Genomic DNA, 27979 nt, shown 5'->3' with positions numbered 1-27979 from the left:
AGGTGAAGCTGCATTTCTCAGGGCTTCAAGTCAAAAGAAAAGGGAGCAGACTTCAGGGAGGTAAAAGCAGCTTCTGCCTGGTGGCTCCTGACCAGGCTGCTGCCAGGATCACACACTGACTTATTTACAATCAAGTGGCACTGATTCTCCTCCTCCTTTGGGCAGAGTAGACGCCAGGAACCAGGAAACAACCAATTTCATCCTCTCTGTGCAGGGCTGAGCCAGCCAGGAGGGTGCTGGTGCTGCTGGGGGGCTGCTGGTGCTGGGGGGCTGCCTGGGGAGGGAGCTGCAGGCAAAGGGCAGTGTCCTGGCTGGCAGGACACTCTGGTCACCCCTGGTCACCAAGGCAACTTCCATCCCCAAGGAGTGGCATGAAGCACGACCACAAGAGTTATTCAGAATGCCATCCCTGCCTCAGCTGAAGCACACACTTCCAACTGGACGTTTTCCATTCATTTATTGTTTCTTTGCATTACACAGTACAGCACCAGCCTCAGCTTCTTGTAAGATTCTGAAATTTCCTGCTAAGACAAAAAATGAGAGTCTATGGAGTGAGCATCCTACCACTGTAATGCAGATACAGCCATGGAATCATGGAATCCATCATTTGGGTTGGGAAAGAGCTTTGGGATCACTGAGTCCAACCCTTCCCCCAGCAGTGCCAAGGCCACCCCTGCCCCACGTCCCTCATCCCCACATCCCCAGGGCTCTGAAACCCCTCCAGGGATGATGGGGACTCCAGCCCTGCCCTGGGCAGCCTGGGCCAGGCCCTGACAACCCTTTCCAGGCAGAAATTCTTCCCCAGCTCCAACCTAAACCTCCCCTGGCACAACCTGAGTTGTGCCAAAAGCTCCTCTTGTCCCATCCCTTGTTCCTTGGGAGCAGAGCCCGACCCCCCCTGGCTCCAACCTCCTCTCAGGGGGTTGCAGAGAGCCAGAAGCTCTCCCCTCAGCATCCTCTGCTCCAGGACCAACACCCCCAGCTCCCCCATTTCCTATGCCAAGCACCACAGGGAAACATTTTCAGGCACAAATTGAGACATGAATGGATTAGCAGTGAAATCTTAGCACTGACTGGGGCTTGGGGCCAGGAAAAAGCTCAAAAGGAAACTGAACTTCTCAGCAAGTCCACTGCCTGCCTGAAACCCCTCCTCTGGATTAGAAATAACTCCCAAGCAGTAAGCCCACTAACACCTATAGCCTACCACACACACAAAAAAACCCCATAGAATTCTTCTATTTCAACCAAAGCCCCATCTCTTCCAAGATCTGACATGCAGAAAGCTAAATGCTTTTGTTTTCCCTTCAATACCTTGCACTCCCTCAGCTTTTCTGACAACCAGGGACTAGAACCAACCACTTTGGAGTTTTGACTCTCATCAAAGAAGTGAGAAGAATTCATTCCCAGCTCCACATTAGGCTCACAGATTCCTCTCTGGAGCTCTCAACCCAAACTGCTCCACACTCAAACAAGCAAACAAAAAGACATTTACTTAAAGCTAAGATCAAATGAGGACAAAAAGTAATAATTGTGCTCAACAGGATGGACTGATGTGAATCATCGATTTTAATCATGATTTAGATCTGGCAGCAGGAAACCTTGATTTAATCTGTTGTGACCTGTATTTTATCTCCAGGCATTGCTCACAAGTTCTGTCCCCCCTGACTGCTGGAACATCTCAGTTTGTAGCTGCCTGAGTGATCCTCTTAGCTTTATGGCTGCTTCCTGCAGGGGAGGCTATTACCCATTTATGCACATTGTTTTAAAGTAATAGCAGAGCCTCATAAAAACAAAGATTATGAATGTAAAAAGGTTATTAGAAAGGGCTGTTAGATCACATCTTGCTGTAAAATTATGTCCTCAAGTTGTAGGAGAAAGCTGGAATTCAGTTGCAGCCACAAAGCTGAACAGAACACAACTTTTTTCCACTGAAAAGAACACAACATTCAGGGAAAAAAAAAGGGAAATGTTCCCAGCCATTACGAATGTAAAGATGATTTATTAGAACAGTGCTATTGGTAATGTTAATAAACTGATTTTCTGGACAAAAGCAACTAACCTTTCAGAAATCCAAGCAAAATGAAAGGCTGAGCCAGTTGCAGCCCCACTGACCCCACCTCTGACCTAACACTAACACCTTCTTTCCCACTCAACAGCCCTGATACTTCTGGTGTTCTTCAGCAAGGTCATCAAAACTAAACCCAAACCAAATCACAACCCACCCCATCATTTTCCCACTATTTTTGCCTGGTCTGAATCCTGAGGAGTGCCTGTAGCACCTGTCTGGTGCCTCCTACCATGGAAGAAAATAAAGGAAGAGCAGGAACTCAGCACTTCTGGAAATTCCAGTAGGTATCCAGCTGCTTTCCAACACAAAAGTCTGGCCCCAGCTCTTGGAATCAGAAGATCTTGTTCTCACTTACATCTTATTCAAACCCTGTAATGGCTGAACAAACAACAAACTTTCTCTTTCTAGTTTTTCAGTCAAAAAGCTTCTCAACAGACATCAAAATACTCATATTTAGGAAAAAAAAAATGTCTGTATCAGCATTCACTCCAGCACAAAGAACTAAATAAGCAGCTTAATGCAGGATAGGGAAATATTCACAAAGCTTCAGCTCCTCTTAACTTAGAGATGGTTTTGTTCTGATTTATGGCTAGAACCATCTTCTGATGGGTTGGAATCTGAGGACTCGAGCCCATCACGTGAGCAGGCTTCAAAGTGAAATGAAACCTCAATGCAGGTTATTAATCCCAAACCTAAACCCAGTTTAATATATATTCAAAATATTTCCCCCCTGTCTGTTCTCTGTTGAAAGTGGCAATCTACAAAACTGAAACAGCATTTTTTTGTTAATTTAGTTTCACTTTCTGGACTAATTTTCTTACTACCCAGGCTCAGAGCTCCTGTCTGTGAGTGCTTTCCAGTCAAATTCAGAAAGTTTCCTATTTATATTGTTTATTTGTTGAGGTTTGCATCTTGAACACGAAAGCCTGGCTGATTCTCTTGGAGACAACACTTCAGCTCTCTCCTGACTGCAGGACGAGCTCCTGGGCACTCCAGAGTCACCACAAGATTTTTTTTCCCTGGGGAGGGATGGGGAGAAGGGTGAGAGGGCCAAGAGCAGCTCAGGCTGCTGCAGCCACCCCTGAACTCACCCCACAGATGGACCAAAGCCTCCCCAGCCCCTCTGTGCTGCTCCTGCCCCTCACCTTGAAATGAAGAAGCCAAAACAGTCCAAAGGATTCACCTTCATAAAACAGCACCACATAAAACATGCCTTAAGCCCTGGAGCAACATTCATAAAGTGAGAAACAAACCCTGCCTGACCTCCAGACCCTGCTGACTATTTCTTGCTCTCCAGCTCTCAGGGCTGTCAGGTCCCTGGCAGGATGTGACAAGACAGAATAGGAAGTAATTCAGTGGCTCTTGAGCAACACAGAGAGCTCCAGCTCCCCCCAGAAGAGCTGGGGTGAAAGTTTCACAATAATGCTGTGTTTCACTAAAAAAAAAATAAAACTGCAAGCAATTGGTGAAGCTGGAGAGAAAAACCCCAAGTACTGTGATGTCCACATCAGGATGGGCCCCAATATAACTCTCCAAGTTTATAGATGACAGGAGTTTTAGTTTTTCCAGGGATCAGACTTGTGATCCTCCAGCCCTCAAGGTAACAGAGAAAAAAATTTTTAACTTCCAAGATTAGGTCAGGACATTTCATACCAAGAACAGGCAGAATTCACTTACAGCTTTCACTTGGGAGGGAAAGAAAAGATAAATTCAAGTAAAAACTGACACATCTTTGGCAATTTCAAGGAAACAGATGAGAAAAACCTCATCTGTAAAACACTCCAGTCCTGGTACCTCCAGCCCCCCAGATCAGACTGAAAGAAATGGAGATGTGGGGTTTCCAGTAGCATACCTCTCACACCAGCACTCCCAGTTCATTTGTCATCACTGTTGGAGCAGCAAATTGCCTTCAGATTGGAATCTTAGGATAATTCTACAAAAACTGACAGAAATATCTACCCATCTGTTCTAACTTGCCTCCCGAGAAGCACAAGAGCTGCTCTGCCAGACCCTATGGAGATGGACAAATCCACACCTCAATAACCAAACCCATCTCTCCCTCTGGCTCCCACAGCAGAGCTCAAGCAGCCTTTTCCCCTTTCCTCCAACTCCCTTTTCCAGGAGGAAAAACAAAAAATAGTCTCCTTCCCAGGAGCTTGGAAGGGCTGCCCTGCCATCCAGGGAGGAAATTCCCTTTTGTCTTAAGGACCACAAGAAGGTATTTACAGAAAATAAACACGTGTTTTACCCTCCAGCCATGCTGCTGCCATCAAAAAAACCCCCAAAAAACCTCGGGACAATCGTGGGGACAGAGACAAACGGGGGGGCTGGCAAGAGGTGCATCCCCCCCACCCCCCACCCCAAGGGCCGGTACCCCCTAAAGGGCTGGTACCCCCTAAAGAGCTGGCACCCCCTAAAGGGCTGGTACCCCCCAAGGGCTGGTACCCCCTAAAGGGCTGGTACCCCCCTAAAGGGCTGGTACCCCCCTAAAGGGCTGGTACCCCCTAAAGGGCTGGTACCCCCCTAAAGGGCTGGCACCCCCCAAGGGCTGGCACCCCCTAAAGAGCTGGTACCCCCTAAAGGGCCGGTACCCCCCAAGGGCTGGTACCCCCTAAAGGGCTGGCACCCCCCAAGGGCTGGTACCCCCCAAGGGCTGGTACCCCCTAAAGGGCCGGTACCCCCCAAGGTCTGGCACCCCCTAAAGGGCTGGCACCCCCTAAAGGGCTGGTACCCCCTAAAGGGCCGGTACCCCCCAAGGGCTGGCACCCCCCAAGGGCTGGTACCCCCTAAAGGGCTGGTACCCCCTAAAGGGCCGGTACCCCTCCAAAGGGCTGGCACCCCCCATGCCACCCAGGGAAGGTTCCCCCCTCCCCACACCCCCCGGGACGACTCCCGGTCCCCGGCAGGCACAGGCCCGGCCCCGCTGCCCTCTCCCCCCCCCGACCCAGACCCGGGCCCCGTCCTGGATGAGCCCAGGGCTCCGTTCTCCCCTTCCCCCCCCCTCCTCAGGACCGGGCTGCTACCGGAGAGCTCAGCCCCCTCCCCCAGCTCCCGGTTCCCCGGGGCCGCCATCAGGGCCCGCCCGCTCCCCGCCCCCCCCCCCCCCGGGGCGAGGCTCCCCGTCCCGGGCCGGCAGGCCCCGATGAGGAGGGGAAGGCACCGGGAGGGCTCTCCGGGTCCCGGCGAGGCCTCCTGGACCCCACAACTTCACTTGCGGGACGCTCCGCCCGGCCGCGGCCCCGCGCAACAAGTTCCGCGGACAGGCCCCCCCCCACACCCCCCCTGCCCCGGCCCCGGCCCCGCCGCGCTCTCACCTCCGCCATGTTCGCTGCGCCGGGCGGGGAGGTGAAGGGAGGGAGGGAGGGAGGGCAGAGGGCCCCGGTCAGGGCTCACATCGCCGGGCGGCGGGGGCAGCGGTGCCGCTGGGTCCCGCTGGGTCCCGCTGGGTCCCGGGGCTGCGCGGCGGGGCCGGGAGCGGCGGGAGGGGAGGGGACACGGAGCGCGAGACGTCACCGCGCACCCGTCCGGCAGCGCCCCGCCCCGCCCCGCCGCGCGCGGGAAGCCTGAGGGGCGCCGCGAGACCGCGATCGGGGAGCAGGCCCCGCCCCCCCGCCTGTCAATCATAGCACAGACCACGCCCTCCGCCTGCCAATCATTGCGTAGGCCCCGCCCCCGCCTGTCAATCATAGCACAGGCACCACCCTCTGCCTGTCAATCATCACACAGGCACACCCTGCGCCTGTCAATCACGTCACAGACTCCACCCCCGCATGTCAATCATAACACAGGCACCGCCCCCTGCCCATCAATCACAGTACAGGCCCCGCCCACCGCATGTCACACGGCACAGGCCCTGCCCCTTGCATGTCAATCATAGCATAGACCCCGCCTCCCACCTGTCACTCACAGCGCAGGTCCCATCCCTATTGGTCACTCAGGGAGCAGGTCCCACCCCCTGCCTGTCACTCACAACACAGGCCCCGCCCCCCGCCTGTCACTCACAGAGGAAGCCCCGCCTTATCTGTCCCTTAGGGCATAGGCTCCGCCCCTCACCTGTCACTCAGGGCACAGGCCCCGCCTCCCAGGCAGTATCCAGGCCCTGCCCACCGCCTGTCAGTCATCACAGATGCCCCGCCCATTGCCTGTCAGCCATCAGAGCCCCCGCCCACCGCCTATCAGTCACCGCGGAGGCCCCACCCATTGCCTGTCACTCATCGCACACGCCCCGCCCACCGCCTGTCAATCATCACAGAGGCCCCGCCCACCGCCTGTCAGTCACCGCAGAGGCCCCGCCCCCGCCCTGTCAGCTCCGGGGCTCCCGCCCGCCCCGGTCCGGGCAGCATCCGCGGCCATTGACTGCCGGGCTTCCCAACCCCGGTCCCGGTGCCCATCGCTCCGCTCTGACTCCCTCCCCGGCAGCCCTACTCACACGGGAGCCGCACTCCGTCCCACCGGCGGTGAAGCTTCCCGAGGGAAGGGCTCTGGAGCTGTTCCTGCGGTGTCTGACACCCTCGGATGAGGTAATAGCGGCAGCGCTGGGCTGAGCCTATCTGAAGGAAAATGAATAAATTAATAAATCAGTCAATACGGAACCGCAGCAGGCATCCTGCCCGAGCTCTGCCTCTTCTCCTTTAAGCCTTCCCTCACCTGCTGGGCTCTGCCCTAGTGCTGGGAGGACACGCAGAGGGGGAGCGGTGCTGCTCGCCAGCCTGGCGTTCCCATCGCTCTGCACTGAGGACGCCACAGACTCTTCAGTGCTTCGGGAAAAAACAGAAAAACAACCCAAAATCTCTCTCTTTTTCCCCTTCTCCGGGAAAAAGCTCTTCCCCCTGCTGCGAGGCCCTACGAGCTGGGGCTGAGCTGGGGCTGCCGGCTCCTGCTCTGCCCTCCCAGAGGCGCTCAGCTCCTCCGCCCTTTTCCCACCGAAAACACTGGAAAAAAGCGTTCCCGGGGGGCGATGCTGGGAGGAAACCGCACACACCCCCCCCCCCTCCACACCCCCACCACGCAACTCTGCTGACTCAGCCAAACCCCAGCCCCCAGCCTCCCCCCGGGACACACACAAAGCCCAGACCTGCCCCGATCCCCGCCACACCGGGGCCGAGTGTCACGGCGGGGCGGACGGAGCTCCCGGGCCGCCCAGGACCTTTGTGCTTCAGTGACAAAGAGGGGAGCGGGGGCTGCCGCGGCCCTGCCGGCAGGGGAGGAGCGCCGGGCTGGGCAAGGAGGGGGCGGGCGCCCCGGGGCGCTGGGTGGGGGAGCGGAGCGGAGCGGAGGGGAGCGGGGCGAGGCGGTCCCTGGGCGGCCCGGCAGGCCCAGCCCCGCCGGGCGCGGAGTGGGGCCGGGGACGGGGCGGCCGCCGGGTCCCTCCTGGGGGGGATGGAGGGGGAAGAACCGCGGCCCCGCGTACCGGGAGCCGACCTATCGGCGGCGCCGTGCTTGGCAGCCAATGGCCGCAGCGCGTCTTGGGGAGCGTTGCCATGGTTACCGAGAGACGCCAAGCCCCGTCGCCATGCAGGGCTCTGCCGGCGGCCGGAGGAACCCCCCGTGAGTGGTACCGGGGGGAACCGGGCGGGGAAGGGGCGTCCCGGGTGGGGATCCCTGCGGTGGGTTGAGACGCGGCGGGATGGAGCAGCCCGGGCTCCCACCCGGGGCCCCGCACACACCCACAGCTCCCACCTCCTGCCCCACTGGCGCTGCGGCCCTTCCCGTCTGGGCTGGGCTCCGGAAAACCCAATCTCAGAAAAATGTCTTAAAATCAGAGGATGATTTGGGTTGGGAGGGAGCTCTAAAGCTCACCCAGTCCCAGCCCTGCAGTGTCAGGGACACCCTCACCCAGCTCAGGGTGCTCAGAGCCTCCTCAAGCCTCACCTTGAACATCTCCAGGGATGAGGCCTCAACCCCTTCCTTGGAAACCTCTTCCATTGTTCCACCACCCTCATGGGAAAGGAATTTTCCCCCAATCTATTTCTACTCTAATTCAAACCAATGTCTTCGAGGCTTTCATTTTACAGCAGGGATTGTCCCCACCTCCCTTCTGTCCCCTCCCCAGAAAGGCTCCTGAGAAGCTGAAGGGAGATTTCCTGAAGGAATTACCTGGTTTTGTGGCTCAGCACACAGAAGGGTTTAAAGTCCTTTAAGCCCTTCAGGACAGCTAAAGGCCAAGTAACTTGGTGATTGTGCCTGGTTGGGTTTCACTGACTGAACCAGAACCTCTGTGGCTGATTGCAGGGGGAGGAAAGGCTCAGGTGCCAGTTCTGGCAGCCACCGAGGAGCCAGCACCAGAGGTGGCATCCCCAGAAGCAGAGCAGCGAGCTGCAAGAGCCAGTCCTGGAGTTCTGACAGCCACACTGCACCCAGGGGATCTCTCGTGGGTAACAAGGGTGCCCCCAGGGTGAGGAGACCTTCCCACTGCCACTGAAAAGCTGGAAATGTCATTTATTGCAGAGCTTACAAGTTGCCAGAGAGGAAGTGGGAGAGGGAGGAGGGAAGAAAAGCTGTGGCTGAAGCACTGGGGAGAGAGAAAATTATCCAAGAGTTGAATCCATACTGAAATGGTGATGACTGAACAGCAGTTGTGAGGAGCTGCCCTGTTACTCTGACATGAATAATCCCACTCTGGGCAGTCCCTGGAGAATAAACCAGAAGAGACAACCAAGAAGTGGCTCTGAGAGTGAGATGAAGACTTTTTCCAGGAGGTTTTGCAGCTGTTTCCATAAAGAGCCCCAAAAGAAGTGCCAGGCAAAGGTGACAGCCCCCTCAGGGCTGGAATCTGAAGGGAAAGCAACCCCCTCACCTTGCCCCTCTCCTGTGCTCTGCTGGGCAGAGGGGGTTCCCAGCCTTTTCTGCCTTTTCTCTTCTTTTTGTCCCTGGTGAGACAAAATGTCACCAGTGCCACCACTGCTGCTGCTTGCCCGGGGAAAACAGGGAAGCTGCTGTAATTACTTAACTCTCTCTCCAGGTTTTTGATGAGGAAGGAAAGGATGTGACACCCCGTCCCCTCTTCCACCCAGATCCAGACCCAGATTCTGCTGTACCCTGCCTTTTTTTGTCAAGGTATGGAAAAAAACCCTCTGGAAACAGAAAAAAATCTGTTTTATTTTCAAGCCTTTTGGCAGTTTTCATGCTCCTGGCCTCAGTGCAGCCTTTTCACAAGTGTGACTCTTTCAGTTCATCTGCCCAAACGTTGGTAACACACTAAGAATCCTCTCTCTTGACCTGATTTAAGCAAATTCCCCTGTGATTATGTGCAGCCATACATATTCTTCCACAAAAAAAAGAAATAAAAATTGAGTTCAAACTCCTAAAGTCACATTTCCTTACTTAGGAACTTTCATTTGGAAAGCTTCAGTGCAGAGGGCATTAACCCAGCCACTGAACTGGAGCCATTTTGTCTGCAGGCTGACAAATTGCAAGCAAAGAGCTATTTGCATTTAAATAAAAATGCAAAATACTGAACCAGATCACTCCAGGCAGTGGTGTGTACACACTGGAATTGGATGGAGAGGAGATGCTGGGTATTTAGTCAAAGGGACTTAAAGGCTGGTGAAGTCAGGACTGGAAAGATAAATACAAGTTAAATAAAAGGATTATCTGCTGTTTTCTTTGGCAAAGGCAATGCCAAAGAGATTGCTCTTGGAGAACCTGTGGTGTTTACTAGGCTGGCTGTTAAAAAGGATAATCCCAGAGGAAGGGATATTAACCAGGTGCAAATATACACCAAAAAATGACTTAAAAAGACAAAGTATCTCCTGAAAAAATAAGCAGGTCCTTTTTGGGGACAAAAGCTCCTCATTTAAAAAATTATTTCACTTTGGTTTTATATAGAAATAACTACTCTGAGGGTCTGCTGGGGCTTCTCCTGCTCACAGCACCACTGCCTTTTTTTTCACTGCTTTGTCACTGTCACCTGAGCCCTCCTGTTTCTCCTTTTTCCCCTCTTCCTGCAGGGCCCGTGGCAGCAGCAGCAGCAGCACCTCTCTATCCAAGGCATCAGCAACTGAGTCCCTACCAGATGAAACACAAGACCCTGGCTCTCAAGGAGCCACAACTGCTGGCTTGGCTGGTAAAGACCAAAAGTGGGGTAATGAGAGATTTCAGCTGCTTCCAGGAGCCCTGCAGGCTCTGAGACACTGAGGTGTGCCAGAGGAACTCCAGTTTGGGCTCCTCCTCCTGCTCCATTGCCAGGCTTTTAGGGTGGGTTTGGCTGCTTTAAAATTTGGAGTGGAAAAGGCCCAATCATCACACTGCTTTTTGATTGGAAACATTAATTCTGAGTAGAAAAGGCCTCCCTTGCTAACCTGGTATCTCTCAGATGTGCAGGTGAGGCAAGAGGAAGTGCTGACAGAAGAAGACTTGGACAGGAGGGTAGATATTTACCTGACTGAGACAGAAACTCTCTGGATTTTGGACATGTCACCTGCTGTGGTGTCTACAGAGTCAGAAGATGCTGCAAGGATTCTGTAGGTATCCTCAGCACCCCCCTTCTGCTGAACACAAGCTCCTGAGCAGGCTGCTCACATCTTGGTGGCAGTGTTTGCCTCCTGCAGTTTGTCACTTCACCTGCCAAGGGGAAAAGAGCAGAGGGAGGAGTGGGGTGTACACAAAGGACAGCAAGAAAGCCCAAACCTCTGCAGCAGTTTCTCTACAGCTCATCACTTCTTAATACCAAAGATCCACCCAAATGAGGCAGGCTTGCCTTCCTCTGCACCTCTTCAGAGTGTTTCTAGATAGAAAGAACCTCCCCACATCCCCTGTGACCATGCCTGGTAAAATATCCTGTCTGCCCCTGGCTGCATCCACTGGGTTTCCACTTCAGATTCTCTTCCCTGGCCTCCTATGACCTGTGCTAGGTATTTAACCCAAAACACATAATTTTTCAGCTTCCTCCCCAGGGCTGGGAGGGACAGAGCACAGCAAAGTTGTCTCCATGACAGATGTCAGATGGGGAGACCTGACCTTTTGTGGATGTCAGCCCCAAAGTGGTGTACAGCAACTTATCAAAGGGAGATTTCCCTGCTAGTGAGCACAAGAAGAACAGCAAGTAGAACAGCAGCACAAGCTCAAGGAATTGCTGCTGAAAGACAGAGTGAAATAAGAACTGGCAATAAAAACAAACACAGGAAAACAACAAACCCCAAACAAACAACTGAGCAGTGCACTTCTGACATGGAGTCTCATGCTCTGTTCAACTTGGGCTGAAATACACTGTAAAACTGAATGCAATTTTTTTCTGACAATCAATATCCTTTCCTCTCCTCTTTTTTTTTTTTTTTAATTTTTCTTCCCCAAGGGAGAGGAACAAGATTTACAGTGAGATGTGTGAAGCCAGGCCTGGCAACGACCGCTTTGTAGAAAACATGGTGCAAACCATCAATGGAGCTGTAAAGAACAAGGAGGTGCAGTGTGACAGGCTCCTCCTGCAAGATAAAGGTAACCTCTCCAACCACTACACAGGAAAAGGTGCTTAATACAACAGGCTCTCACTTACTACCTTGTACCCTTTGCAGCTGGGATTATTATTACATTACATAAATATTTTGGGGGGAAGAACACAGCTAGATCATGGGGGCTCAGAAGACCCCCTGCAAGCAGGCAGGATACTAAGGAAAGGGTTTGGTTTTTTTCTTCTGCCTCTGAGCAGATGTTTCCTATCCAGAGCTTCATGTTCTGACAGGCTGGTGTGGTTTGTGGGGGCTTTTTCTGCCCTCTCCTAAAAAACTGGTACTGGTAGACAGCATCCACTGGGATAAACCAGACACCAGGCTGGCTGGGAGCTGCCCTGTCCTGCCTGCCTCAGCACTTCAGCAGCAGAACCTCACTTCATACTCATCTGGAAATATGAAAGGGCACAGTTCCCATTTTCCCCCCTTAATTTCTCAGCAATGCTGGGTTCTGTTTGCCATAATTCAAAGAAGAGAGCTTCTGATAGGAGATTTAAAGTCTTGGGGAAGGCAGAACCTCTTGGCAGCCTCACCAGAGAGATGCAGTTTTACAAAATGTTCAGCCTGAATGATGTAAAAAAAAAATGAATTCTAGAGGAGCATCTGGGTTGTAGATACACGTGCTGAGCTGTGCATCCCTAGGGACATTGCTGGGTGTGGAGGAGGCCAAAGAAAACTGTGAGGAATGATGTGCCAAGCATTCTGCCTGTGCATTTGTTGGTCTGAATAAAGTGAGTGGAAAAAAAAAAATCTCTATCAAAAGGAGAAGCAGAACAGATGTTTATTTGATTTGAAAACCTTTCTTCCCCTTTTGGGTGGTGCCACCAAACCAAGAGACTCTTCTAACCCAGAGCAATTCCTTCCCAGGGACGACTGTCACCTCCTGGGAGCTGCACGATGCCTTTAACCTCCCAGACAGAGCAGAAGCAGAAGCAGAAGGCAGCAGAGCCCCTGCCAGAAAGCAGGAAGAGCAGGGATGCCAGGCAGAGGCCATCCTGACATCAGACAACTTCCAACGGGATTTATTTTTCATGGAGAGAGTTCTCATGGAGAACATTTTCCAGCCCAAGCTGGCAGCTTACCGGCAGCTCCCCGTCCTTCCAGGTCTGCCTGGTCTCAGCCCCAGGGCTGTGTGTGCTCCTCAGAGGCAGAGTTAGGGCCCTCACTCAGTGTCCTCACAGGCAGCAAAGCCTTTTAAGAAATGGACAAAGGAAAGGACAATTTATGGGATGTAAATGGGAACTTTGTGGGTTTACACTCACTGGCAGACACCCCTCCACCTGGGGGGGAAGAACTGAATGAGTTCTGAGCGGGCTCATCTCCCCTTCACCACAAACTGAGACTTCAAGTATTAATTAAGCTGATTTCCTGGCAGTTAAGATACAGATTACTCCTCCGGCCATTTTTTGCATTAAAATGCCTTTCACAGTTGCTTTTTTTTTTAATTCTTACTTTATAAGGAGGCTGGTGGTAAAGAGAAGTTCTAGCATGACAGACATTCCATGTCTAACACAAAGTACAGTTACTGCAGCCACAACTGCTACACAATATTTTACCTGTTCCAGTTCTAAGTTAACACAGGCACTAAAAAAAAAAATTAAATACAGAAAAAAGAGATCAATTCATGATTTGAATATTACACAGAATAAAGGGGTGAGGAAACAAAAAGATGCTTGGCAAACACCATCCAAAAATATGCTCTACACTTCATTTTCTCCAGTAATCAGCAACTCATTACTTAGTTACAGTGACAAAGCATCAAAGTCTGGCTCTTTGAATTCCAGCCTTTAACCTGGGGAAAAAAAAAATCCCTGTTTAAGCAGGTTTTTTAAATACAAGAGATTAGAAACATTCCTGGGGGACATAAATTCATAACTTGTTGCTGGGTAGCTAAAGCCACTCATGAGGTACCAGGAGCACAACTGGCACACTACAGCATTCTGACCCAGCCTCTTCTGGGGCCCCAGCAACATTCCAGTTTGAGAAGTCAGAGTGTCTTAATTCCTTGAATTTTCCTTTTTTTTTTTTTTTTTATTCTGTAAAATACTTGCTGAAAGCACAGATTTTCCTCCCGGGGTGAACATCTGGAGCTGGGTAAGTGAAATGGTGAAATGTTCCCCACTCAGACTCCACCATAATTGTGCATTTTAGATCCTGATGTTACATCAGAGACTGATGGCACAGCAGCACCTGGGAAGGAAGGTGAACAAGAAGCCCCAGAAGAAGAAGAGCAGGAGAAGGAACACGAGGATGAGGAAGAGCAGGAGAAGGAGGAAGCCTCTGTTGATCCCCCAGTTGTTGCAGACCTAACTAAAACCCCAGAAGGAATTGCACCTCCCAGGCTGGAAGAGCTGTGGTCCTACAGATGTGATTTAACCCATGGGCACAGTGTGAGCAGCATGGCTTGGAGCAAAGTCAACCCAGTGAGTCACCAAATCCCTGCTTTTAAGCTCAGTTTTGCCCTCCCATACACCAACATCTCATTGTTCCAACTGCACCAAGCTTTGCCTACAGATCTATCACAGCAGTTCTGACTGGCCCAGAACTCATCCCCTCATCACCAGCACCCACCTGGAGAGCACAGATAATAGATTTGGTCTGTCACAGACCTGGAAGCTGAAATTTCTTACTATTAAAAGGGAGTTTATTAGTTTAGATCCCAGCTCTCTGAGCCCTACCAGCCACACCCCCCAAGACAGCAGCAGTCAGCAGGTTTGAAGGGGCAGATGCATAATAAGAGGCTCAGATTTCTGAGCAACTGGCTCTCCTGCAGCCACAAGGAAACCAATGAATGGAAGGAAGGTAAAAAGCAGGTGAGGATGAGAAACATAAAACCAAGAAGATTGTCTCAAAGGGAAAAAATAATAATAAAAAATAAAAAGATAAAGACCATTCCACAATGTTAGCACACCAGAGCTCCAGATCCTGTAAAGCTGGACACACTTGTAGGTATCAGTCTTAAAATTATAAGACAAATACTTCCAAAGTGTTAGTGTCACAGACTTGGTGTGTGTAGGGAAAGAAGACGAATGGAGTTAAGGACAAACCTTGCTGCTGTTTCTTACTTCTTATGGCAAGGACCAAATGGAATCCACTGGAGCCCACTGCAGAGCTGAAAGTGAGGAGCTGGAGGTCCTTTTACAGCTAACATCAACATAGAAAAGCAGAAGGAATCTTATATATTCCATTAAATACTGCACACTGAAATATGGTCATGGGATAATGTCTGTTCCTCTCTGGAAAGGGCCAGGGAAGGGGTGACTATGCATGTGCTTCCAGTGGAACCAGTTTCCAGTATCCTACAGTTCCTGTTTAGCTTCTGCTTCTCCACTTGCATTTGACACAAGCATTACCTGTCCAGACTTTGCTCTGAGCAGGACTGTTAAAAAAGAAAGTTTTAGAAACAGAAGAAGAAAGGCTTTTAGAAACAGGCTACTGAATTTCTGGTTAAACTGAGACCTTTGCACCTGTGCTTTTAGGATCTCTTGGCTGTTGGCTATGGAGCATTTGATTTTAAAGAACAGAAGAAAGGCTTGGCTTGCTGTTGGTCCCTGAAGAACCCCAGGGTAACAATCAGCCAGTTTTCTTTCATTTTTTTCCTTCCTTCAATGCATTTTTCTGCTGCAGTACTTCTGCTTTAGTTTATTTCCCTCTTCCTGTTTCAAAAAAGCAGGACCTGGCCAGTAAGGTCAAATCTAGTAGCCCAAACATTTCTGGAAACTGGGTTCCAACTGCAGTACCTAGCAAAGTGTTTAAAAATTAAACTCCCTGCACACAGGCTACCAAAAACCTAACAAATGGCACCAGCCTGGAGGTAGCACCACTCCCTGCCAGGCACCTTAGCAGCACAGATCTCTGGATCCCATTTCCAGTCCTTACCACCACCTGGAAATCTGTCTGGGTATTACTGTGGGTACACTCAGCTGTCTCAAAATTAATTGTTTGTGAGACTGGAAAAGTCTTAAGCACAGCAAGGGGGGAAACAAAACCATTTACCTTTGGTTTTTCAAAAGCTGGAGATCATTTGTTTAATACAGACCTGGATTTTAAATTTAAGGCTTATGCCTCCCAATCCATCTCCCATTGAACCATCAAATTCCATCAGGCTGAAGGAAAAATAAAAAGTATATAATTAATTATAATTATCTAATCTAACTTCTCATAATGGTGCCAAAAAGACAGGAGGTTTCATAGATGTAACCTCTATATCTCACCTAGCCAGCTGAAAAGGGATCTTTTTAATTTAGTTGCCCTTTTTTAAAAGAACCATGGAAATCTCTTACAGAGTGACAGAAAAGCATCTGCTTGCCATCAGCACACACACCTTTAGTTCTATTTATCCTACAAACTTCCTTTACCCAAAACTGGGTGTAAGACTACTGTAAATCACCCAGAATCAAGCTTGTGATGCACATTTATCAAATCAGCAACAATCAAGTGCTCCTGGGATTCCCTGATGTCACCAGAGTGGCTGGGTCCCTAACATCATGAAACATGACCTGGCATGCACAAATCTTGATTTTTTTTTTCTCTAATTTAGTTGTAGCAAGAAATAAATGGAACCATTTAGAATGCAGTCCTAAACTGCTGTCTGGAAGTGATCCCTGTGGCCACTAGCACTTGGCTTTCCCAGCAGAACCTGGTGATTTAACACCCAGTGTTGAGAAGACCAAGTGAAATTCAGAAACTAACTTAAACATTCTTGTATTTTCTCTACCTGCCAGTGGCCAGAGCGTGTTTTTCAGTGTAAACATGGTGTTACTGCTTTGGATTTTTCCCTGGCAAGCCCAAACCTGTTAGCAGTGGGAATGTTCAATGGTTCTGTTGCCATCTATGATGTGCAGAGCTGCAAGGACACCGTTCTGCTGGACAGCAGGTAAGGCTCTGCCTCCTCCCACCTGGGTCATGGCTTAAATAAGAGAACATCCCCAGCTGAGGGGATAGGAACACCCTTGGTAAGGAAGGTTGGTGAATGCTCAGGGATGTTTCAGAGTTTTTTCACTCCTGTCAGAGTCCTGCAGTGCAGCCTGGAACCACCCGTGTGCACCAGATGTGTGAATACAGGAACTTTCTGATGCAGAATTGCAGACACAAGAATTTATGGTGATGCAGCAGAGCCTGGAAGGGCCAGAGAGGGCCAGCCAGCCTTTTTCCCATCCACCTCTTTCTTCCCAGGCCTGCAGCCAACTCCTTAGCCTCCCTCTGCACTGCCCTCCTCCTCTGCTCAGCTCTGCCAACCAATGCTTGTGTTGAACACCACTGCTCCTTCTTTGGGGTAGCAAACTCTCTGAGCTGCTGCTCTGCATACAAAGAGAGTTCCCCCCACTGGAAAGGCCAAATGAGCACCCTGTGCTCTGGCTCTGTCAGAAAATGCAGCACGTTACCAGCAGGGATCATTGTACACACCATGTACGAACCCCTTCTGACCAACCTGCCCCAGATAACAAACCCTCATGGCACACCAGTGCTAGCTTTGGGTGTCTTCCCACTGATGCCAAAGCTGGAGAGAATATCAGAACAGGCAAGGGATAAGCAGGGATTAAGAAGAACTTGAGGGAAAGGTGATGATCAGGGAGACATCTGCCCTGCTGGCAGCTGCTCAGGTCTCGGGTGGTCTCCTACAAGGTGCAGATTGATTTCATGATCAGGTAGCAATGAAATGTCTGTCAGCACATTGACCAGTGCCCTGAATCTCAGTGTCAAACAAGATGCAAGAAGGAGTTTTCTGGAGAAAAGAAACAATTTTTAGATTTCTCTTTTTCTTTAAAGAAAAGCTGCACATTTCTGTCCCAAGACGTGACGTGCATCACAAAAGGAAGGCTCATTCTTTCTCAGCTATAGTGGCTTTGTTCATATGTGACTTATCATGTGCCTTTTTTTTGCCCAGCAACTCTCTGAACAAACATATAGGTCCTGTATGGCAACTGAGGTGGGTGGAACAGGACAGAGGTACAGCAGGGGATGGTAAAAAAGAGAGACTGATCAGTATCTCAGCAGATGGCCGAGTAACCGAGTGGTTTATCCAGAAAAGACTGGACTGCACTGGTAAGCACCTCCCCCTGCAGCTTTCTGGTAAAACCCCAAACTCCAATTGTTTCATTTTATTTCAGCTGACATTCCTTACACTGGTTCTCCTACACAAAACACTGAGGAGCTGTTGAGCATGGCACAGAAAATCCTGAGTTAACTCGTAGCACTGTCAGGTCTCTCGTTGACAAAAAAACCTCTTGGTGTTTGAACAGATCTGATGAAAATCAAGCAAATGGGAAGTGAGCAGAAAAAACTACCCAGTGAGAAAGAAAGGAAAAGTGAAACTCGGATATCTCAACGGGCAGCTGGAATGTGCTTTGACTTCCACCCAAAGGTAGGGTCAGGAAGAATTGATCCAGGAGAACTATGCAGCAGGGGTGGGATCCCCAGCTGGAGCTACCTGAGTGTGCATCAGGCTGCACTGGTGTTTTGAAGCATATTTAGTTCTGAAACAAACTGCCTCTGAGCTAAAAACAGTTTTACCCCCAAAGGGTGGTCTGGTAAAGCAAGCAAGTCATCCCTGGGTGTCACCAACAAGGTCACAGCTCAGCCCTGGGTGTGAACAACCAGAACAGCAGCCACGTTACTCACATTCACTCTGGGCCACTTTGTCTCCCCCTGGTCAAATCAGGGAGAAATTGATGGTTCAGCATCTCCCAGGCATAGGACTTAGATGGCTGTGCTTCTCCTCTGCATCCACCTGAATGTTTTGTCCTCAGAGCACCTGAGGTCTGAGCTTTTCAGGAGTTACAATGCCAGGGTGTGCTGTGCAGAGCTGGAGAGCACACAGAGCACACCTGGTACCTTCTGGCACCCCTGGACCTGCTGCCCAAACACCCCCAAACAACCTCCAGGCAATTCCACCTCAGCTCTGCACAGGATTGTCACTACCAAGCTCACCCCACCCTTACCAGATGCGTGGGTAAAGAGGTGGTTGCTTTGACCTTCCTTTCAGGACACCAACCTTTATCTTGCTGGGACAGAAGAAGGGCATATCCACAAATGTTCTTGTTCTGGCACTGAGCAGTTTCTCCAGACATACAGAGGCCACAAGGTGAGTGAGGCACAGAAAAAGGAATGGCAGCAGAAACCATTCCATTAAGTTCACCATTATAACAGTTTCTTATTTACTAGTTTACTTATTTACTATTCTATTTACTAAAAACATCTGCCAGCCAAGAAACCTAAATTTCTTATGTCAGGAATGAACTCCCCCAGCATAAAGCATCCCTGTCCTGCAGAACTGCCTGCTACAGCAACAGGATCTTTTTACAGTCATTGATTAAAACACATACTACAAACTGTTTTCAAGCTTTAGTTCTGGCTTTAAGGAAACAATCAGTAATCTGAATTGTCCTGCAAACCACAAGTGAAGTCTTACCTCTGGGAGGGAGATGGCAGAACTTGAGCAGCACCTCTTGCTCTCAAAGCCCCTGCTTCACCCAGAAAGCTGCCCTTTCAGCATCAGCTTCTCCTGCAGCCAGTGAAGGCAGAGCCAGCTGGATGCTTTTCACTCCTAAAATCCCTCATCTCTCCTATCTGCTGCCTCCTAATTTCCTGTGGGCACACCTAACACCATGCTGGGTTTGCTAGTAAGGCCAGAGGACACTCAGGGATTAAAAACTATGAGAAAACATCCCATGAGACTGCAGCTCCAGAACAACACAAAGTTATCTCTTTTTTTTGTTGTTGTTTCTTCCCAAACACCAAGGCTCCTGTGTACAAGGTTGCTTGGCATCCCTTCAGCACTGACATGTTCCTGAGCTGCTCTGCAGACTGGAGCATGATGCTCTGGCACCAGGAGTCACAGAAACCCCTGCTGACATTCAGCTCCACCACTGCTTTTGTTCTTGACATCGTGTGGTCCCCAAAGTCACCCTTTGTGTTTGCAGCAGCCAATGAAAGCAGAGTAGAAATTTGGGATCTCAGCCTCAGCCTGTAAGTATCTGCTTTTCTCAGAGGATTCTGACACTTAGTGGCACAAAGGCTGCACATTTACTGCCCAGTCAGTGGGGTTGTCACATCCTTGCAGCTCCAGGTTATGGTTATGACAAGTATTGTGTTTGGAAATACTCATTTTGTAAAAGCAGAAGGTAGTTACCAGGCAGTAACCTGATTGTAAGAGAAGGAGCTGAGTGCCTCATGGAACTGATAAAGGGAAAAAGTGCCTTTTGGCTGCAGAAAACATTAATTCTACCACTGCCATAGTCAAAAGGGAAAAAAAATCACAACAAAGGAGCTGCTTTGGACCTTTTCTAGAGATGAGATGGTGAGAAGCTGAGATTCCCCTGGGGTTTTCCCAGCACAGTAAAGGACAGCACCTAGAACTAATCTGCACTAATCAGGGTTAATGGCAGCAGGAAGCTTGCAGCAGAGCAGGAGGCCTGGCAAATCTCGTGGTAACAAAACCCAAATTATTCATATAATTAAAACATTCACCTACACCCCCCTATTAGCCAACAGGACAGGGTTGAGGTAACCAGGATATCTTAGTTACTAGCAGCTGGGACTTTTGTTCTGGTAGAGACCAAACAAAACACTGCCTCACTTGATGGTTTCTGGGTTTTTTAGTTAATCTAGAACATACCAATTAAGTCATGCAGCTTTAGCAGGCCAGCATTACTTCTGGGCAGCCCTTGAGAGGCCACTCAGGCAAACACAGTGCTTTAACATCATTAACTCTTCTTTCTGGGGGGTTGCAGCTTCAGCCCCAGCATCTCTCACTCTGCCAAGCCCCAGGTGAGCTTCACATCCGTGCTCTTTGCTACCAACACCGACTGCCTCCTCGTGGGAGACAGTGAAGGAGAAGTGGGGGTACTCGAGCTGCAGAACCTGCCTGCTCCCACCACCAATCTGGTAGGATTCCCTAAGGAAAGGTGCTGGTCCCAGGGGTCCCGTGTGCTCCTCACCATGGGGGTTTGGGAAGGAGCTGGGCACCACAGAGTGGAGCAGGTGGGACTGGATGCAGTGCCATAACCAGGTTAAAACCTGAGGTGGCTCCTGCCATGAGATACAGCAGGAACAGGAAAGGCAACACCCAACCTCAGGCTTCAGTTGATGGCAAATCCAGAGGTTCTGACAGCTGGATTCAGGAGCTAGGGCAGGCAGTGAAGCTGCCTCTCCAGGCAGGATGCAGGGGGGCAGATTGCTGAGCAGGCAGGAGCAATGGGCCCTCTCCTGGCCACCAGCAAAGGCCACTCTTGTTCAACTTCAAAATTAAAGTTAGTGGGAGCTTTTCCCTACAAACCACCACGAAGCAGCCCTCTGAGCAGAGAAGTTCTTCAGTTAATACGAGTAATGGGGTAATTTTCTGGCTATGTCACCAGGACAGGACTAAAAACACCAGTGCTTACTTTCACACACTGTGGGCACGTGGCAGAACTGGCCAGTGAGTCCCAGAGCTTCCCTAGCCCAGGGAGCCCTGCTTTCCAGCACCAGCCCTCCTCTCCCTGCCCCTCCTGAGAGCAGCATGCTCTGCCTGGCCATGGGGATGGCCAACACAAACCTGCTCCACCTGCTCACTGCAGCAGCCATTCAGTTCTCAGCTCCTAAAGAGGAATTTCGGGTCACTGCAATCAGCTCTTTTTCCCCTGTCTGTGTTACAGGTTGACACTTTACAGAACATCATTGGTCCTGTTGTAGCTACTGAACAGTAGCCAAAGGATACCACAGCAAGACAAACTTACTGTCCTGTTAACATAAACTGTTCTTTTCAGTCATTAAAATTTATATTGAAACCAAACTGCTTGGAAACTTCTTCCAAATGCTCTGAATTTTCCCCTGGAAGTCCCCCTCGATCAACAAAGAGCATTAATGCTCAGGTGCCCTTCTCTGTAACACAGCTAAGGCACTGGAAAGCTCTCCCTTGGCTTTTCTCCCTGGGTTTTCCCCTCCAATGTCTTTTCTCCTTGGGTTACTGAAAAAGCAAACATACCCAAACCACCTCCTGTGTAGGCTACTCCATAATACAGCCTGAGTCCTCAGCAGAGGCAGTTTGTGTCTGCCTTGGGAAATCACAGAATAATTTGTGTTGGGAGGGACCTCTAAAGGCCATCCAGCCCAACCCCCCTGCAGTCAGCAGTAATCACACAGTAAATGAACCTTTAAACAAGATTAATACAAAGCAAGTTCTTAAAACAGAACCTTTGTGCTTGTCAACTTTGCACATAGGTACTTAAACTGTACAGAGACTTTGATTTAAGAAGAAACCTACTTTTAAGAAAGAACCTACTCCTAAGGCTGCTGCATCTTCAGTCCAATCTCAAGAGACAGAATAAAGTAACTGAAAGATCCCACCAGATGGAAGATTCCCCAGACCCACCTTGTCTGCCACCCCACACACCACCACTGAGGGTGTGAGCTCTGAGCTGCAGATCACCCCAGGCCAGGCAGAAGTACAGACCAAACTTTTTCAACCCCTCACATATTAGGATAATGTAAAATCAGTGTTTCAATTCACTCTGCTCCACATTACCACTTCCCTGGCAGCTCCTCACACAAGCTCACAGTAATGGTCCTGGAGCCAGGGTTGACTTCTGCAGCTCTGGAAGCCAGATGGGTGGTTTTGGAGATCTCCTCACCTCCTCCAGCCCACCTCCAGCAGCTGGAGAGCCCAAAGCCTTGGGAACACTCACTCCAGGCCACCTTTCTGGGGATCAAGGGGTTTCAGAGCCTGACTGCTCACAGAACCCAAGGAGCATCTTGGCAGGGAGGTGCTCTGCCTGCCAGCTGATGGAGGCAATCCCTGCACCAGGTGTAGTTTACAGATACAGAATGTTCAGACTCCCTCATTAGCCTGACAATAAACACCCAACACTTAAACCCATCACTGAAGTTAAAGACCATTTGTGATGCATTAACATTCCCTTCCTCCTCTGGGCTGCTCATTTTACAGGGATGTAAACCCGGCCTCCTCGGCGCCTGTCAGACACACACCCATTAAGGTGAATCCTGTGTTAATCATTATTACAAATCTGAGCCAAATACAGCCTGTATTTTCCATCAGTGGTCATGACTGTTTGCTCACAGGGGCTGTTGGTAGAAGGAGCTCTCAGTCAGGGCTGTAACACGTTGCAATTCACCCCACCCATGGTGTAACCTAATCGACTGTGCTGGACAGCACCTGTGGTGCTAGGAGGCATGGAAGACCCCCAAAGTTCCTTCCCTACCTGAGTTCTGTTCCTAAACATGGAATTTCTGACCTCGTAATTGGCTAATTTTTTTTCTTCAAGGCATTTGATTGCAAGGACTTTACAGCAACTGCCTCCAATACCTGTGGCAGCACAACCCTACTCTGGAGTTGGTTTTTTGGTTGGTTGGGGTTTTCTGCTTTGTTTTTTTGTTTGGTTTTTTTTTGTTTGTTTTTTCACAAAACCCTCCCAGGATGTGATTTGATCAGGAGGGAATCCCCAGCATGGGCAGGTTCTTCTGAAGCATCAGCAGCTGCCAGCTGGACAAAGGGAAGGAGGCAGGGAAGAGAGGTACCAACCATGGGCATCACCACAGGGAGCTGGGAGTGCCCTGGCATCACGGCCAGAAAAAGACCCGGGGTTGCTTTAACTGGGAGAAGAGGCACAACTGGGCAACAACCTGCGTGGGAGACACCCAGACCAAAGCCATTACCTGCAAACGGTGTGAGGAACAACACCCTGTCACTTCTGCAGAACACACACATTAAGGGCACTGATCTACGCCCGTCCCCCATAAACCTGTTATACTACACGTGTTCCTATAGCAAAGCTGCCAAACAGCCTCCAGAGGTCTCTTAACACTCCAAATCCCAGCGGGAGCACTTAGGACACCTCCGGAAACGAGCGATTAACGGGTTTTTAGCAAACATTCACTCACCCTCGGGATGAGCCCGGAGCCAGTGGAGCGGAGGGACCGCCGCTATAAATGAGAGGATTCCAGGAGAACTCCTCACCTCCTCCTGCCCCATCCCAGCCCTGCCAACACCCAGCCGGGGAGCAGAGCAGCAGCATGAGGGGCAGGGTGCTGGTCCTGCTGGGGCTCCTGGTGCTGGTTCGGGAAGGAAGAGGAGAGGGGAACACGGTGAGGCTCTGCGGGAGAGACTTTGTCCGAGCTGTGGTCTTCACCTGCGGAGGCTCCCGCTGGAAAAGGCACCTGGCTGCTGAGCACCCCCTGCTAGGTGAGTACCGAGGCCCTCCGAGTGACGAGGGGGTGGGACGAACCGAACCGAACCCAGCAGCAGTGCCAGAGGGCAGAGCTGTGCCCCGGGGCTCCTGCTGCTCCCAGCACCAAACACGGGCTTGGGTTCCCCAGAGCTGCAGCTCCGAGCTCTGTGTTCCCTTACTGGGGGCTGTTTTGCTAAATAAATAAAAAACCAACAAACACCATTTAGAGCAAGATCTTCCCGAGGAACTGCACGTTCAGCCCAAGGCTGAACAATCTCTCTGCTACAAGATTTTAAACCTCAAGGCAAGCTCTGTGCAGCCAGTGCAAGGTTCTTGGGCCCTTCCCTACAGCAGGGCACGGAGCTTTCCCCACTAGAAACCAGGAACGTGATTAACAACCCTAAGAATGTTAGAATTAAAATTAGAGGATGCCAAATATATACTCTGCACTTGAAATATCTTCACATGGTGCTGGATAAATATTACTGTATTTATAGGTAGTCAGAAAATTCAGCCACCACATGCAGTGCTAGCATTTGGTACTCTGGTAGGTTAAAGCACTAGAAAAAAGAAAATAAATGAGGCAGATGACAGGCACAGGAAGGACTTCTAGGCTCTCCATGCAGCAACATCTGCCTGTCTTGAAAATCCTATGGTAGCAGCAGCTTTAATCAAACATAAAAAGCAATGCCACCTGCATCTCCCTGCCCATGAGCCTGTCAGAGAAGAAAACCCCCACTGCTAAACTAAGAGAGCTAACTACTGAGGCTGGGGTTCTTTACAAACTCCACAAGGCAGTGTCTGATTTTACTGTAGTGTTTAAAATGCACCCGGGAACACCCAGGAACTCTGAAATGGTGCCACTGACACAGCAAATCCTGGCTCTACTCTTCAAAACAAAAATATCAGTGCAAGACTGAGAAGCAACTGTTCCTACAAAGAACACTCCAGTACGAGTCCATTAGTTCCTGGGGTTTTACCATGTTACTCACAGAACTGCCTTCCAGACCTATTTTAATACTGCTCTGGCAAGGAGTGAGTAATCTGGAACCTCTTGGTTGCTCACAGGAGACACAGAGGATAAAGCTGCCTGGCTGCAGGCTGGTCTGTCTTTCTAGTAAAGATAAATATTACAACCAACTTATTATTCCACAACTTCTAATCCTTAGCTTCGAACACGGATGCGACAGAGAGTGCCAACCCCCTGCCTTTCCCACCCCAGAGCAATGCTTATCCTGACTCCTGGAGCTACAGACACCAAGGGCTGGAGGCTGAGAGCCAAGAAACCCACAGCTCCGAGGAGCCTGAGCCAGAGAGAGACCTGCGAGGCACCAGGAAAACCCCTCTGCTGGCAAAGCGAGAAGCAGCCAAGCTGCTGACCACCTCCTGCTGCAGCCTGGGCTGCACCGAGAGAGAGATCAGCTCCCTCTGCTAAAACCCAGGAGCTCAGCCTCACAGCTTCCCTCCATTAAAGCAATCATGACATAAACCACAATGATCCCATTTGTGTTCTTTAATTGCAGTTGTCTGTGTTTGGTTGTTTTTTTTTTTTTTTTTTTAGTACACTAAATTTTAGTACACTAGTGCAAACTGGCAAAGGGCTGCAGGGGCAGCTCAGGTTGAGTGGTTTGGGTTCCACAAAGTGCTAATAGTGGTTTAAAGTTTTAAGTCATGAGCACAAAGAGTTGTTGCCATCTAACTGACTGCTCTACTTTCAGCTGTGCACTAACTGCATGGATAGTTCTGAAATCACAATGTTAGGGGTTGGTAGGGACCTTTGTTTTACTCCCCCTTCACTTGGGGATTATATAGAGAAGGTAAAATCATGGAGAAAAACCCAAAACACTACAGGGATAGGGGGTTCTGAAAGCAGATTAGGTGCAAAACTGCATGTCACAGAGCAGCATTCCCAGAGAAAGCTCTGAGAAACAGAATTCACTGCAGAAAGACTTCTGGTGACATTTCAAACCAGGTGAAATGTTGCCTTGGTCCCTCACAACCATTTGCAGCACCAGAAAGAGGAATGCTGAATGGATATTTCTCCCAGGGTTAAACTCAGCTCCCTCCTTCACTCAAAATAGACAGCATAGACAACTGCAAGAGCAAACAGGGAAGAGTTCTTGAACACATAGGATGAAAAGGTGTCACTTGCAGGATCCCACAGGCACCTGCTGCCAATCTGCATGCTCTGCTCATTCAGCTGCCCAATATGTGTCACCACAACAACCTTGTACCTGGGTACCATCAGCTCCTTCACCCGAGCTTTAATCACCTGCAAGAGAAGCACAGGCTGAGACACAAGCAGAGAGGTGGCTTTGGAGGGATGCTCAGGGGTTTGGTTTGCTGGGACAGACAAGGGCAACCATTGCAAGACACCTGATGGCAATCTTTGAAGCACTTAACACCTACTACAAACTCACACTGCCTTTTTTTTCTTTTCCTTTTCTTTCTTTTTTTTTTTCCTTTTCTTTCCTTTTTTTTTTTTTTTTTTTTCCTTTTTTTTTTTTTCTTTCCTTTTTTTCCTTTTCTTTCCTTTTTTTTTCTTTTCTTTCCTTTTTTTTCTTTTCTTCTTTTTCCTTTCTTTAATGCCAGGTAGCATGAAAAAAAGCCTTCCTCAGCAACAAGACTTGAAAGACCAGAGGCTTGCACATGAGTTACCGTGCAGAATTCAGCCACCACCACAACCACTCTATTTCAGAAAGGTCTGACATATTTAAAACGTATGGGATTTATATTAATGAAAATTCATTACCATTTTCCAAGGTATTTCTGGACAGGGCAACCCCAGCATGGAGCTTTTACTGACCTGTGAGCTCCATCACCTCGGTATGAGCCTGCACCTGCTGCAGCCTCACCCTTGGTACACGCCGACGGCCTCCTCCAGCATTTCCTTTATAATTTATATTTAATTTCGGGGGTCTCCCCTCCCTGAAACACCACCCAGGCCAACACGACCCCTCTGTCCCTCAAGCACAGCCCTTACCTCAGCAATATCCTTCACCATCTCCCTGCACCGCTCCGCTTCGTAGCGCTGCTCCCTCAGGGAGCTCCCCAACACATCCCTCAGGATCTCATCCACCGCCGCCACCGGAAAGCTCTTGCGGGGACCTGGGGGGCGAAACGAAGACGAGTTTTCCTCAGGGGAAAGCGGAAGGCGCTCCTTAAATCCCCCTTCTCCCGCCCTCAGGCCTACCCGAGCGGGGGTCTCCGCCATCCATCCCCGCTCCGTCTCAGGGGACGAGAAAGGGCGGGAAGGGGGCGGCCGCCATTGCAACGCGGCTAAGCAATGGCGACCGCCCCCTGCCCGCCCCTTGTCTTGTTCCCGCCCATTCTGAGGGGAAATCGCCGCCATTAACCCCCTCCCCTCCGCGCCCACCTCCGGACATTCTTCGGGGAAGCCCCCAGACTCGTAGAGGTCCCCACAGCTCTCTGGTGTCCCGCATGGCTGCTCCCACACGACGCCTGCAGGGTCCTCCGTGGCTCCCCGTGCTCCTCGTAGGTATCCGTCCGTGGCTGCAAACCCCACCAGCTTCCACAACCTCCATGCGTCCAGACATGTCCATCCCCAGCATCCCTGGGGACCCCACAGCTCCCCATGTAGTCCCCGTGGGTCCTCCCATGGCCCCCGTGGACCCCACTGGTGCCCATGTGTGGCTACAGCCCCCATGAATCCCTGTAGCCCCCATCCATGTCCATCCCTGTGGACCCCACTGGTGTCCATGTGTGACTACAAACCCCACAAGACCCTATAAGCCCCATGGGTCCATCCATGTCCATCGCTGTGATCCCGTAGACCCCACTGGTGTCCATGTGTGGCTGCAGCCCCCATGAGTCCCTGTAGCCCCCATCCATGTCCATCCCCATGACCCTGTGGACCCCACTGGTGTCCATGTGTGGCTACAACCCCCATGAGTCCCTGTAGCCTCTATCCATGTCCATCCCTGTGGACCCCACTGGTGTCCATGTGTGGCTACAGCCCCCATGAGTCCCTGTAGCCTCTATCCATGTCCATCCCTGTGGACCCCACTGGTGTCCATGTGTGGCTACAGCCCCCATGAGTCCCTGTAGCCTCTATCCATGTCCATCCCCATGGACCCCACTGGTGTCCATGTGTGGCTACAGCCCACATGAATCCCTGTAGCCCCCATCCATGTCCATCCCCATGACCCTGTGGACCCCACTGGTGTCCATGTGTGGCTGCAGCCCCCATGAGTCACTGTAGCGTCTATCCATGTCCATCCCTGTGGACCCCACTGGTGTCCATGTGTGGCTACAGCCCCCATGAGTCCCTGTAGCCTCTATCC

The 27979-nt window shown here is 50.5% G+C and overlaps 4 protein-coding genes and 1 long non-coding RNA gene across 7 annotated transcripts in view; 2 read left to right on the top strand and 3 right to left on the bottom strand.

Annotated features, from left to right (window-relative positions):
* MIER1 (MIER1 transcriptional regulator) overlaps nucleotides 1-5610 on the bottom strand; it is a 31836-nt gene extending 26226 nt beyond the window's left edge. For 2 of the 3 annotated variants that reach the window (XM_030454824.1, XM_030454825.1), the window contains exon 1: nucleotides 5383-5526. In XM_030454824.1, the coding sequence (XP_030310684.1) occupies nucleotides 5383-5391 (9 nt within the window). In that variant the 5' untranslated portion in view covers nucleotides 5392-5526. Of the gene's footprint in view, nucleotides 1-5382 lie in introns of all 3 variants that reach the window. The other variant, XM_030454823.1, reaches the window with a different exon arrangement.
* An 893-nt stretch (nucleotides 5611-6503) lies between these two features.
* LOC115598640 lies at nucleotides 6504-7279 on the bottom strand. Its single transcript, XR_003987784.1, has 3 exons — nucleotides 7143-7279; nucleotides 6716-6825; nucleotides 6504-6618 (listed from the first exon to the last, which is right to left on the bottom strand). It is a non-coding gene; the product is annotated as an uncharacterized LOC115598640 (long non-coding RNA).
* A 297-nt stretch (nucleotides 7280-7576) lies between these two features.
* On the top strand, nucleotides 7577-21197 carry WDR78 (WD repeat domain 78). Its single transcript, XM_030455750.1, has 16 exons — nucleotides 7577-7615; nucleotides 8300-8462; nucleotides 9030-9124; nucleotides 10018-10133; nucleotides 10383-10530; nucleotides 11361-11500; nucleotides 12379-12615; nucleotides 13663-13934; nucleotides 14991-15077; nucleotides 16236-16387; nucleotides 17399-17556; nucleotides 17754-17875; nucleotides 18497-18595; nucleotides 19253-19479; nucleotides 20244-20397; nucleotides 21147-21197. The coding sequence occupies exons 1-16, from the start codon at nucleotides 7581-7583 to the stop codon at nucleotides 21195-21197; spliced, it is 2256 nt and encodes a 751-aa protein (XP_030311610.1). The 5' UTR covers nucleotides 7577-7580.
* A 2323-nt stretch (nucleotides 21198-23520) lies between these two features.
* On the top strand, nucleotides 23521-25110 carry INSL5 (insulin like 5). The gene is made up of 2 exons (XM_008500975.1): nucleotides 23521-23689; nucleotides 24845-25110. Exons 1-2 carry the CDS (start codon nucleotides 23521-23523, stop codon nucleotides 25108-25110), a joined length of 435 nt encoding a protein of 144 aa, XP_008499197.1.
* A 75-nt stretch (nucleotides 25111-25185) lies between these two features.
* TCTEX1D1 (Tctex1 domain containing 1) lies at nucleotides 25186-26953 on the bottom strand. The gene is made up of 3 exons (XM_008500964.2): nucleotides 26869-26953; nucleotides 26659-26783; nucleotides 25186-25947 (listed from the first exon to the last, which is right to left on the bottom strand). Exons 1-3 carry the CDS (start codon nucleotides 26891-26893, stop codon nucleotides 25744-25746), a joined length of 354 nt encoding a protein of 117 aa, XP_008499186.1. The 5' UTR covers nucleotides 26894-26953; the 3' UTR covers nucleotides 25186-25743.
* Between the last annotated feature and the right edge of the window lie 1026 nt (nucleotides 26954-27979).

The sequence above is a fragment of the Calypte anna genome, chromosome 8 (genome assembly GCF_003957555.1).
Source record: "Calypte anna isolate BGI_N300 chromosome 8, bCalAnn1_v1.p, whole genome shotgun sequence".
NCBI classification, from domain to species: Eukaryota; Metazoa; Chordata; class Aves; order Apodiformes; family Trochilidae; genus Calypte; species Calypte anna.
This window is presented reverse-complemented; position numbering and strand designations above follow the sequence as displayed.

What these genes read in the sequence shown, in the direction of transcription:
- WDR78 (XM_030455750.1), top strand. Translation starts at nt 7,581, where the DNA reads ATGCAGGGCTCTGCCGGCGGCCGGAGGAACCCCCC. An exon ending in ACCGTTCTGCTGGACAGCAG is followed by an intron (nt 16,388 to 17,398) that starts GTAAGGCTCTGC and finishes TTTTTTGCCCAG; the next exon opens with CAACTCTCTGAACAAACATA. An exon ending in GCTTTGACTTCCACCCAAAG is followed by an intron (nt 17,876 to 18,496) that starts GTAGGGTCAGGA and finishes CCTTCCTTTCAG; the next exon opens with GACACCAACCTTTATCTTGC.
- INSL5 (XM_008500975.1), top strand. Translation starts at nt 23,521, where the DNA reads ATGAGGGGCAGGGTGCTGGTCCTGCTGGGGCTCCTGGTGCTGGTTCGG. An exon ending in TGCTGAGCACCCCCTGCTAG is followed by an intron (nt 23,690 to 24,844) that starts GTGAGTACCGAG and finishes TCTAATCCTTAG; the next exon opens with CTTCGAACACGGATGCGACA.
- TCTEX1D1 (XM_008500964.2), bottom strand. Translation starts at nt 26,893, where the DNA reads ATGGATGGCGGAGACCCCCGCTCGG. An exon ending in TGGCGGAGACCCCCGCTCGG is followed by an intron (nt 26,784 to 26,868) that starts GTAGGCCTGAGG and finishes TTCGCCCCCCAG; the next exon opens with GTCCCCGCAAGAGCTTTCCG. An exon ending in TGGTGAAGGATATTGCTGAG is followed by an intron (nt 25,948 to 26,658) that starts GTAAGGGCTGTG and finishes CTTCTCTTGCAG; the next exon opens with GTGATTAAAGCTCGGGTGAA.